We start from the raw sequence: 12,471 nt of genomic DNA, 5'->3' as shown, positions 1-12,471 counted from the left end.
CTTTTGTTTTTTTCTCAATGGCAAACAATCGTTCTTGAGAAATATATATGTTGCTGCTTGGATTGATTTTTTACTGCCTCAGCTACATACCTGGTAGGGGGATTAAATTTGACTGGTAGTTTTTAAAAATGCAATTTTTAAGGTTAGAAAATGCATTTGTTCAACAAATCCATGTGACAGGAACGAATTTTTCTTCCCGGAGTTCCCGTTTTTAACTCAAATTTATACTCCCGTTTTTAACCATAGATGACGCAGCGAGAATTAAACCTGAAAATCAAAGGTAGGTATCGGCTTTTATGTCGCGCTGGAGCTGCATAATGGGCTATTAGCGATGATCTAGGAAACATTCCTGAGGATGATCCTAAAAATTTTCCGTCGCAATTTTGCTTTGATATCCCGACAAACTGAAAGAGAAGTCAAGCGTCGAGTTTAACAATGACCGATACCGTGCGCAGTCAGTGATGCTTGACATTGGTGTTCTTCTAAAAACCGCGTCTTTACTATCCTGAGGGAATGAAAATCAAAGAAAAACAATCGAAGAATACATAATCTGCACCCATATGCCGAAATCTGGGAATGATATTTTTACACGACAAAAAAAGTATAAAGAAGATTTACAGCATTGTCGAAAAAAATTTGAACTAAATTTAGGAACAGTACAAGAAAAAATAAATAATTTCTCATTAAATACATAATTTAATTAGGTACATTACAAATTTTAGTTCGAGCTGTAAATGGCATCTCTTTAAATTAAACACTCGAGAGAAAAACCATTTTATCTCGTTTTTAGATCTTATAATCATAAGCGAATATAGCTTTATCGATAGTTCCGGTAAACACTGTTATTTCTTGCTCACACAAAGCAATATTTTTTATTTATTTTATAACCATCGTTGAACAGCCGACCCAGTTTTTGGGTTTACGACTACTAATGCTCAACTCCGTAGCCTTGTAATTTAGATCCTAATCCAGAAAGCAAGGGAACTCCTAGATCAAGTATAGGGATAAATTTGTTTTCGTGGAGGACTTTCTTTGATGGAACTAACCCGCATTTGCTCTTCATGGTGAGGAAAACCACGTGAACCTCCTACAGTTAGCCTGACGGCAAGAGGTCTCTAACCCATGATCCGTTTACCACTGAGGATATTTTACTTCAGCACTGTGATCTGTGAAAGCCGGATGCGGAATTCGCGTCGACCAGTCATCGCTGAGATTCGAACCAGGTTGACCTCATTGGAAGTCGAACTCCGTATCTCCTGAGAAACCCGACAAGGAAATATTGGCACAACTCAAAATGCCTCAATCTGAGTTTTGTACAGCATAAGTAAGGTATTGTGCAACCTCCCCTTCTAATCCTGCAGTCAGCCTCATAGGGGAAAGGGGGTGTTTCTGGACGAAACAGGAGTAGGGAGTGTATTCTCCTTAAAAAGGGGTCACCCAAAGCGTGAAGGCCGTTCCATTATGCTCAGATAATGACCGCAAGTGAATTTTGAGGTTTAGTCAGTCTTCAGTCCTCGTGGTTTCTCAAACAAGTGAAGCTGAATATTACCCTTTTAGGCTGTGAATAAGTTTTGCCCTCTTTTACATGGTGGACACTACAGAATGAGGGCTGGAACGTCTAGAGGACCACCAGTAGAGTCAGCAGAGACGAGGATAAGGATTGATCGATTTTGGATGAATTAGAATGCAGAAAGCCTTATCTTAACGATAAGTTCGTCCCGCAGTGGATTGATCATTAAGACACGGTCCCCAGCAGATCACCGAAGTCAAGTATCACTGACTGCGGTAAGTGTGCGGGTGGGTGACCACTTGGATCAGTCTGCGTAGGGACCGAGGGTGTGCGGTATGGGTCCTCGTTAAACTGTTCTACCGTAAAGTGCTCGACTTCGCGCGCAGGTCGTCGGGCTACCGAAGCGGTTGCGCCATCCCCTCTGCAGAAGATCAAAATTGTGATGGCATGTCTTCGGATCATCCTCAGGGATATTTCCCAGACCGTCGCCAATAGCCCATTGTGCAGCTCTAGTGCGACGTAAATGAACAAATCAATCAATCAATCAATTAACAATAAGTTCTTGAGGGATATAACATTTCTTTCAATTTTTTTTTTGGTGGGGTATCTATTTTATTGAGGAACGAAAAAGCGGTTTGCGCATAGCTTCAGCCCTGGAACACCAGAATGTTAACCACCAGTTTCCCGTCAGTCCTGCTCACCTTCTTAATTGTTTAGGCGCCTCCTGAAGGCTGCTGTTGGTTGAGCAGGAAAAGAATTTCAATGTTCTCAGGTGACTTGGTCTTCTGGAACTGGTGTGAGCTTTCCTACCCCAGGGGGATGAGAAGTGACGCGGGCAAACAACATTTTCGTTAATCAATGAAATAAAGTTTGTCTACGGTAAGAACTGCCCTTGCCAGAAAGTCTGAGGCCGTCTGATGCTATGGAAACAGGAATAGCTCATTTCACAGAGGGTTGCTTCTCTTCACTCTAGGGCTAGCACAATAGATCGAAGAAAAGATTTCCCTTCTCTCGTCTACCCGGTCCAAAACCTGTCCTAAACAGCGACCCCGAGAAATCGAAAGAAATTTTATATTCCACAAGAACAAATTAAAAAATAAGGCTTTCATCATTCTAATTTTTCATAAATCTATCAATCCTTATTTCCCCCTCTGCTGACCCTACGGGTGGACCTCACAACTTCGGAGCCCCAATCCTGTAGCATCCACCATGCAAATGGGGTCTGCCACGAACAATTTTTAGCATATAAAATTTGTGGTGGGGTTGAATTTCATGTATATAATCAAAGTGGCTTACTTACGGCCTAACAACAACATGTATGACCTTACACGCATAAACATTTACCATAAGTGGAAATGCGATATCGATAGATAAAATGAGATGACAGAAAATTGCCTATGTTATGTCTTTTTTAAATTTTGCACGTTATGAAATTCAAACAGCGATGTATAAATCTGAAAAGCAAAAAAGATTTTGACTTGTAATAATGTTGATACAAGTGACATGGCTCTGTAATTGTGATATATGTGCAAGAACGAGATGCATGTTTTGTGATTGTCACAAACAATCAGGTTAAAATAATTTTAATAAAACTGCGTGGTAATGACAACTAAATCTATGCGTTTAGCAAAAAACATAATTTTATTTTTCCGTAAATATTACTCTTGCGTAAAGTTATTAAATTTGATTTGATAAATTATATACGTATTTCTATTAAAGTTAAAACAATTTTAACATACTTGAGTTAACAAATTAAATCTGTATAAAATATACACTTTTTTAAATGCAAAAACATTTTATTGACATTTTGCAGGTTCAAAATAAATGGAACATAAAAACTCTAAATATAAATGAATTTACAAATTTAAGCGTAAAACACAATCTGCCATGTCCATGGTGAAAATTGATTACTGTCCACCACCAGCTCCAGCACCACCACTACCTTCAGCGCCTCCGCTCATTCCTGCACCTGCACCAGCATCCATTCCACCTCCCATGCTGAATCCCAATCCCGCTGAAGCACCACCTCCAGCATTTGCTCCACCTTCACCACCGCCTTGAGCACCCCCTTTGCCTTCAGATTCACTTCCTTGTTGACCTTCAGGTGCTCCATGGCTCAGTAAAATAAGTGAAGCACACAAAAGTAGGATCTGAAAATATATTAAGCATTAAAACAGCACAACAAATCGCAAGATACCTCATACTTTGTCTTAACCGTATTTCTCAAGCACATATATGCCTGTTTTTTTTATATTGATATTGCTTTAAACTTTGATTTGCAGTAACGAGAACAAAATAGCTGACAAGCAACTTCTCAAATGTAGTGTGCCAACTGAACCACACTGTGTGGACCACACTGAATAACTTTTGTTTAAATGATCTGATCTTCACGCTCTAGGAGCTAAACTTAATGGACTCAAATGTTTTTCAACGGATTCGGAATTCTAACCCCATATTTTAGATTTCAGAAATCCAAAGGATCCATTCTCTAAATCCAGTTTATTTAGAGAAAGTACGTTTATGTGTCGTATTGTGTTGAGCACTTTGATAATATAATGCAGGTCATTCCATCATTCAAACCCTAATTATATTATCTACAGTATCCTAGTAAAAAGAAGTGCCCTTAAGTAAAATAATTTTTGAGCAAAGAAAAAACCAACCGAAATTTGACTGAAAAATGTATGAATTAAAAACGTTAAAATCTGTTATAAACTGAAATGGTTGTCAAAACTTTAAAGTTTTTCTAATTATCGCCACTCTTATAACAAGGCAATCAAACTGATTTGGTATTTTTAATATCTCTTTAACACTAGATTGCCTTTTGACTGCTTTTAATTTCACTTAGAAAAACAATAAGTAATGACGCGAAAAACAATGTATGCAATGACGCGAGTTCTTAGAATTTTGTAGAACATATAATTTTAGTATTGGTAATATAACTTGTTATATAACTGTGAATAACATAAAAAATATTAAAAATTAATTTTAAAGAAATTTTTTACACATTATTTATTCTTTTGCAATTAAGTCATTTTGACTGCTTTTGGGCCATATAGGTATACTAAATTTCAGTCTTTCTAGAGCTTAAATACTATTTCTACAGATTCTATAGAAAACTCTGTTAGATCCTATTGGTTCCACAGAATTTTTTTTATCGTTTAAACATTAGTTTGCAACCACTAATGCACTAATGTTTACCTCATTTTATGCATGGATTTTAGTGTCGATAGCGGAGATTACGAGGAAATTGATCAAGCTGGAAGCAAAGAATATCCAATTTACCTTATTGTGTTAGAGACATAAGTTATCCTGTTAAATTATATACATTAAGATGATGTAAAAATTGTATACCTTACAATACAAAAATTTTTGATTATTATTTAATAAAATACTAAATAAAAAATATTTACTAAAATTTATTTTTTCCGTGCAATTATCTTTGGCTAAACGAATTTTTTATAATTTCATGCAAAATATTTTCAATTCACTTCTCGAGGCAAGGCGAAATACGCAAAAAGTAAAATTAACATTAAAGAGTCCAATTTTTTTATCGCGCTCTTGACCAAACTATGGCGACCATATTTCCCAGACTGCGAGTACCCCCACTTTTTTCAAGAGTCAAAAATCCTAAACCGTTGGAAAAAAAGTATGTTTATTTAGAGAAAGTACGTTTTCGTGTCTGATTTTGCAACTTAAAATATCGTCTGTAACAATTAATTAGCATATTTGAGGTCAAACCCTCGAACCATTAAGAATGAGTCCTAAAACGTGAAGATCCGACTATTAAATCAAAAGTTATTCGCCTTTTGTTTTGGCGCACTTTGCATCATTTACCTTAAATTTTGAAACAATTGAGTTATGAGGAACTGTGCATAAGTAATAATTGATAACTCAATCAATAGATGGAAAAGTGTTGTAAATCAACAACAAAAAAAAACTCAGTTTTGGAATATTTTGTTACAGTCGTCAACAATAAACAATTTTTACAATAATTTGATAAATTACATATATTTTTTTTATTTTTAATTATATATAAATGTTCGTAGTAAAATAATTTTCCTTGTTTGTTCACATTATAAGCACACTACTAAAATTTAATAATTTAATAAGGGAAAAAAATCAATTTTGTTTGAAATAGTTAAAAACTTTTGTAGGTTGTTTCCCTCACCTTTAATTCGCTTTCGTACGTATTTTGAAAGTGAAATTCCAGAAATTTATATTGAAGTACTTTTTCTGATGACATCGTTAAGTTTTAAAAGTTTATTATTTCCAAACGCATTGTTATTGCCAAAAACATTAATTAAAGTATTCCAGCTAACTAGTGCACTCAAGTGTTAACTTGTGTTGAATGACAGTATAAGTTTCCATCAGTTCCTGAAATCTGAAAGCAGATTTATCACCAAAATTAATTTTAAATCAATTTAAATTCGAGGCTCTTTCCGACTAGCTAGAATGCTCAAGTGTATCTTGTACATTAATACAAGTTACGATTGCTTTCCAAATCATGCAAGCAATTATTATGGTCAAACGAAGTTTTACACTTTTATGGCAGTTTAGTTCAAATTGTTTACCAAATAGTGTATATAGTTATTTGTCAATTTATCATTTAATGATCAATTATTGTCAATTAGTTAAATTATAAATTATTAATCATCAATTATTGTCAATTAATAGTCAATTTTTGGCCAAGTGCTATACATTCTAATTTGGATATGAAGGAGGCATATTAATCCCAAAAAATAAATAAAAATGCTTATTAAATATTGATTTATTCTGTAAATCTTATTATGACGAACACGACCAGATTTCAAAATTATAAAATAAGGAAGAAAATGTACCTAAAATGGACCAAGAGAATCATTCTCCTCCCGTCAATAATTTTTATAAAGATATAAATTCAATGGTTGAGATATAAATTCAATTTTTAAATAAAATTCAATTGAGTTTTTATAAAAATATAAATTTAATGAGAGGTCGGAGCCCCCCAGTCTGTTCGCCAATAATTCCAAATTAAAAACAAAGTGAATTGTTCCCAACGGACCGTTAGGAGCATGGGAAGAGATCCATGGTTGGCGATTTATCGAAAGATAACATAGACGAAACTCAAGCCAGCCCTTCCTCCCCTCCCCCCCAAAATCAATATTAGATTTAAAAATAATTTGGCGAAAGCGAATAGCCAAAAATACTGTGAGAATCAGTATAGCCATGTAACTGAAACATTTTTGTGGTGAGAAATAAAGACTAGTTAACAGATTTTGTAATCAATTTAGTCGCGACAGTGAATTAATGAGTTTTACATTTGTATTGAAATGAAAAGTTAGCTGTTACATTGATTGTCAAGAAAAGAATGATTTTACGTTTATCATAATTTTACGTTTATCACACCAAATAAAAATATGTAGGTAGGTATGTAGGTAGAATATGTATGTAGGTAGGTATGTATAGGTATGTAGGTAGATATATAGATAGAAAAATATGTATCTGTATATAATCACACCAAATGCTTAAAATGTAAGAGGCATAACTTTTATTGCAAATTTTATTGCAAATTCACCTTCAAAAATGACTTCAAAAATGAATTCCACATTTTTCAAATATGATTTTCCCAAAATTTGTATTTTTCTATTATTGTCCTTTGATAAAGATAATGATTTTCTTTTTGAATTTGAAAAACATAGTTTTTTTTAATTTTATTAAATTGTTTTCTTTAGAACAATTTTTTTTTGTTTAAATTGACAAAATAAAACGTTTTACTGAAGACAGGTACAAATATTTGCAGAAACAAAAACAAAAATTTTCTTCCAAATGCCCAGGTCAAGATTTTTGATGGTTTTCCATTGATGGGCCAACATCGCCTTGAAGGTGACCATCAATAGCTCCGTCATAAACCATTATATTTTTTGATGGTAACCAACATTAGTAACCATCTCCCCAATGTAGGAATTCGAACAGATTTATGATGGTTCAACTTGTTTTAATGGTTTCTTCATGTTGAACCATCAAAAAAGTTCCATCATAGTTTCTTAGAAATCAAATGTTGGAACGATTATGAACCACCATAACCTTAATATAGGTATTTGGACAAGATGTATGATAAGCCAACATAAAATTGTATTGATAGTTTATTTCGGAGAAGCTTCATGGACCATCACGGATCATGATAGATTGTTGGTCATGGACATCAAAATTCTATTGATGGTTAGCCATCATAGTGTATTAAAGTAACATTTTCTATCATGGAATGATAGAAGTTTGTTGACATATCAAAAACCTTGAACGCATAATGGTTTGATGTTGGATGATGGTAACCATCTAATGATGTTGGACCCGCACTTAAACCAACATAAACCATCAAAATTGTTTGATGGGACCCTCAAGAATTTTGATTTGAGTAGCGTTACACATTTTACAGTTTTTAAAATAGCAATTATAGCATATTATTTATATATAAAATGAGAAAATTAAATGCATTTTGAAAACTATTGTATAACGAATAATAAATATAACCAATGCAAAATGACCAATACAGATGTTAATACTTACAAATGTTTTCATGTTGAAGCTCTTCTACAGAAGGAAAAATATCTTGCAATGTTAGCTAATTATCAAAATCGATAAAATAGCATAGAAACCTGACGCGTATATATACCATTAATACCCATATACATTGCGTGATATTTTGCACATGTTAACAAATATTTTGTATCTTGAAATCAAGTTTTCCATTTTTGCCTTTTCACACGATTTTAAAACATTGAGTGTCAATATGCTTATTGCTTCTAAATATCACGCTATAATCATTATTTCTTTTAGTTCTCTTCCAGGAATGTATAGTAAGAATGAAAACAGGAAACTTTTTAACAAATGAATTATATTCGTTTTATCAAATATACTAGAATATTCGTTAACATAAAGAACATTTCCGGTCAAGTAAACAGGAAAAAATGATGTTAATTCTAAATGACTCGGGAGAAATTTCATAACATATTCACAAATTTTTGAAAAAATGATTTGCAAGTTTAGTCAAAAATACATTCAGACTTAAGGGTTATTTTAAACATTTACCGGAAACTTTAAAGTGAAAATTTTTGAATTTTTTTTAATTAAATTAATATAAAAATTTTGGTAAAATTTTAAAATCTTTTTATGTGCTAGTATTCCGTTAGTTTAGCTAAAATTAGCAAGACTAATTTCAAACACTTACCGGGAACTTTAAAAGGTAAAATTTTAGATTTTTATTAAATTTAAATTTAAATTTTAATAAAATTTGAAATAATTTTGTAAGCAAGTATGTTGTTAGTTTAGTCAAAATTACTCTCACACTTAAGGTCTATTTTATACATTCACCGAGAACTTTAACTGAAAATTTTAGAATTTTTTTGATTAAACACTATGTTTTAGTAACGTTTTTAAATTAACTAATACTACTAATTTTTTAGAAACTGATAAAAAGTCAAAATTAATTCCTCACGTTTCAAATGTTAAAGGAAACTCTTCACAATTTTCTACAGAGGCATTGAAAAATAAAGAAAATGACACAAAGATCCTTTTTTTTCCATTTAGCAGTGCTTCAGAAAATGAAATGAAATAATATTTGATGCTTTTTGAAATCTTATATTTAGTAACATAAAAACCTATAATGTACTTTTCAGGAAATTTTATTTTGTTCGATTCTAAAATTCTACTTTTTTAAAATAAAGTGAATTAAGAATATCTTAATTGTCCTCGGTAAGTGTAACTCTTCTCTTATTATTGAATAATTTAAGCTACCTCTGTCTTGAATTTGTAAGTTTTTAAAGTAAATTATTCCACATAAATAATAGAAATACGGCATTTTTTTACATCAAACTGTTCCTTAGTACTGTTTCCACAAATGTGTGCCACAAGAATCAGGGACTGTTTATATTACTACGGAATAACAGAATCATACGCAAATAAGCATCTTTTCAAAAACCGTAGCTCACAAAAAACGTTTCCTCAAATTGGAAAAATGAACGCTACGGCTGTACATTTAATTAACTTACTAGTGTTCTAACTTAGCTCAGAGAAACTTAGCTCAACTTTAATACGCAATTTTGCTGATAAAGATTAGCTGACGCCGACGTCATAGGTTACATGTGTGGGTATGGGAGGTCTTCTTCTTGAAGTGCAAGTACACAATTGCAGTTGTACCTTAGGACGAATATAGTACCTTATAAAAAGGGTAAGAGCACTCCCCTTTCAAGAAATGAAACTTTATATGAAATAGATGAAGAAATAATATGTAAACTAGGAGGCTTCGCCCACTGCTCGCTGGCGCTCGCCAACCCCTGGAACTGCTTTCGCAGTTCATTTCGGATTGCTTCGCAATCCGATGCTCGCTTTACTCGCTCATTGGATACGTTCTTAACGTCTAGCTTTTGTATACTTTCTTGAACGCTGAAGTTCCGAAGACTTTTCACTGTAGAAAATTCTAAACCTGCGCATTTCAATATTAATTTGAAATTGAAAACAGTTCGCATATTTTTCTTAATCACACTATTCTAAATTTCAGTTGTTGAGAAAAGTAACTGTTGTAAGTTTTGTTTTGAAGTCTTTCCCACCAGAGGGCTAAAACCATGTGTTGTAAAACAATATGAAATAGTACTGAACGCCGGATGTAAAGCATCGGCTTCGATAAAGATAATTTTGTGAGAATGTTTTTGATAATTCGGTGAGAATTCACCCGATTAGACATATGATACTCACTACGTGCTCTTGCGCGCCGAAGCCTATCAATTAAAAATGAAAACTGTTGCCAACGCGAGAAAAGAAATATCATCGGTTTTATTGATGCATACGTATTAGCGTTTTATATAATACTAGGAGGCTTTGCCCCCTGCTCGCTGGTGCTCGCCAACCCCCGGAACTTCTTTCGCAGTTCATTTCGGATTGCTTCGCAATCCGATGCTCGCTTTACTCGCTCATTGGATACGTTCTGAACGTCTAGCTTTTGTATACTTTTTTGAACACTGAAGTTCCGAAAACTTTTCACTGTAGAAAATTCTAAACCTGTACATTTCAATATTAATTTGAAATTGCAAACAGTTCACATATTACTGCTCACTACGTGCTCTTGCGCGCCGAAGCCTATCAATTAAACCGCATTAGCGTTTTATATAACATGGATTAGCCATATGATGCTCACTACGTGCTCTTGCGCGCCAAATCCTATCAATTAAAAATGAAAACTGTTGCCAGCGCGAGAAAAGAAATATCATCGGTTTTATTGATGCATACGTATTAGCGTTTTATATAATACTAGGAGGCTTTGCCCCCTGCTCGCTGGTGCTCGCCAACCCCCGGAACTTCTTTCGCAGTTCATTTCGGATTGCTTCGCAATCCGATGCTCGCTTTACTCGTTCATTGGATACGTTCTGAACGTCTAGCTTTTGTATACTTTTTTGAACACTGAAGTTCCGAAAACTTTTCACTGTAGAAAATTCTAAACCTGTACATTTCAATATTAATTTGAAATTGCAAACAGTTCACATATTACTGCTCACTACGTGCTCTTGCGCGCCGAAGCCTATCAATTAAACCGCATTAGCGTTTTATATAACATGGATTAGCCATATGATGCTCACTACGTGCTCTTGCGCGCCGAAGCCTATCAATTAAAAATGAAAACTGTTGCCAACGCGAGAAAAGAAATATCATCGGTTTTATTGATGCATACGTATTAGCGTTTTATATAATACTAGGAGGCTTTGCCTCCTGCTCGCTGGTGCTCGCCAACCCCCGGAACTTCTTTCGCAGTTCATTTCGGATTGCTTCGCAATCCGATGCTCGCTTTACTCGTTCATTGGATACGTTCTGAACGTCTAGCTTTTGTATACTTTTTTGAACACTGAAGTTCCGAAAACTTTTCACTGTAGAAAATTCTAAACCTGTACATTTCAATATTAATTTGAAATTGCAAACAGTTCACATATTACTGCTCACTACGTGCTCTTGCGCGCCGAAGCCTATCAATTAAACCGCATTAGCGTTTTATATAACATGGATTAGCCATATGATGCTCACTACGTGCTCTTGCGCGCCGAAGCCTATCAATTAAAAATGAAAACTGTTGCCAACGCGAGAAAAGAAATATCATCGGTTTTATTGATGCATACGTATTAGCGTTTTATATAATACTAGGAGGCTTTGCCTCCTGCTCGCTGGTGCTCGCCAACCCCCGGAACTTCTTTCGCAGTTCATTTCGGATTGCTTCGCAATCCGATGCTCGCTTTACTCGTTCATTGGATACGTTCTGAACGTCTAGCTTTTGTATACTTTTTTGAACACTGAAGTTCCGAAAACTTTTCACTGTAGAAAATTCTAAACCTGTACATTTCAATATTAATTTGAAATTGCAAACAGTTCACATATTACTGCTCACTACGTGCTCTTGCGCGCCGAAGCCTATCAATTAAACCGCATTAGCGTTTTATATAACATGGATTAGCCATATGATGCTCACTACGTGCTCTTGCGCGCCGAAGCCTATCAATTAAAAATGAAAACTGTTGCCAACGCGAGAAAAGAAATATCATCGGTTTTATTGATGCATACGTATTAGCGTTTTATATAATACTAGGAGGCTTTGCCTCCTGCTCGCTGGTGCTCGCCAACCCCCGGAACTTCTTTCGCAGTTCATTTCGGATTGCTTCGCAATCCGATGCTCGCTTTACTCGTTCATTGGATACGCTCTGAACGTCTAGCTTTTGTATACTTTTTTGAACACTGAAGTTCCGAAAACTTTTCACTGTAGAAAATTCTAAACCTGTACATTTCAATATTAATTTGAAATTGCAAACAGTTCACATATTACTGCTCACTACGTGCTCTTGCGCGCCGAAGCCTATCAATTAAACCGCATTAGCGTTTTATATAACATGGATTAGCCATATGATGCTCACTACGTGCTCTTGCGCGCCGAAGCCTATCAATTAAAAATG

The 12,471-nt window shown here is 34.4% G+C and overlaps 1 protein-coding gene across 1 annotated transcript; it reads right to left on the bottom strand.

The window, feature by feature from the left end:
* Positions 1-3,217: 3,217 nt before the first annotated feature.
* On the bottom strand, positions 3,218-8,190 carry LOC107451120 (uncharacterized). Its single transcript, XM_016067118.5, has 2 exons — positions 8,054-8,190; positions 3,218-3,660 (listed from the first exon to the last, which is right to left on the bottom strand). The coding sequence occupies exons 1-2, from the start codon at positions 8,063-8,065 to the stop codon at positions 3,418-3,420; spliced, it is 255 nt and encodes an 84-aa protein (XP_015922604.2). The 5' UTR covers positions 8,066-8,190; the 3' UTR covers positions 3,218-3,417.
* Between the last annotated feature and the right edge of the window lie 4,281 nt (positions 8,191-12,471).

This window comes from Parasteatoda tepidariorum, chromosome 4 (assembly GCF_982258835.1).
Source record: "Parasteatoda tepidariorum strain Cologne lab strain chromosome 4, Ptep-v5.0, whole genome shotgun sequence".
Taxonomy (NCBI): domain Eukaryota; kingdom Metazoa; phylum Arthropoda; class Arachnida; order Araneae; family Theridiidae; genus Parasteatoda; species Parasteatoda tepidariorum.
Note: the sequence above shows the minus strand (reverse complement) of the source record. Positions and strands in the feature narration are given on the sequence as shown.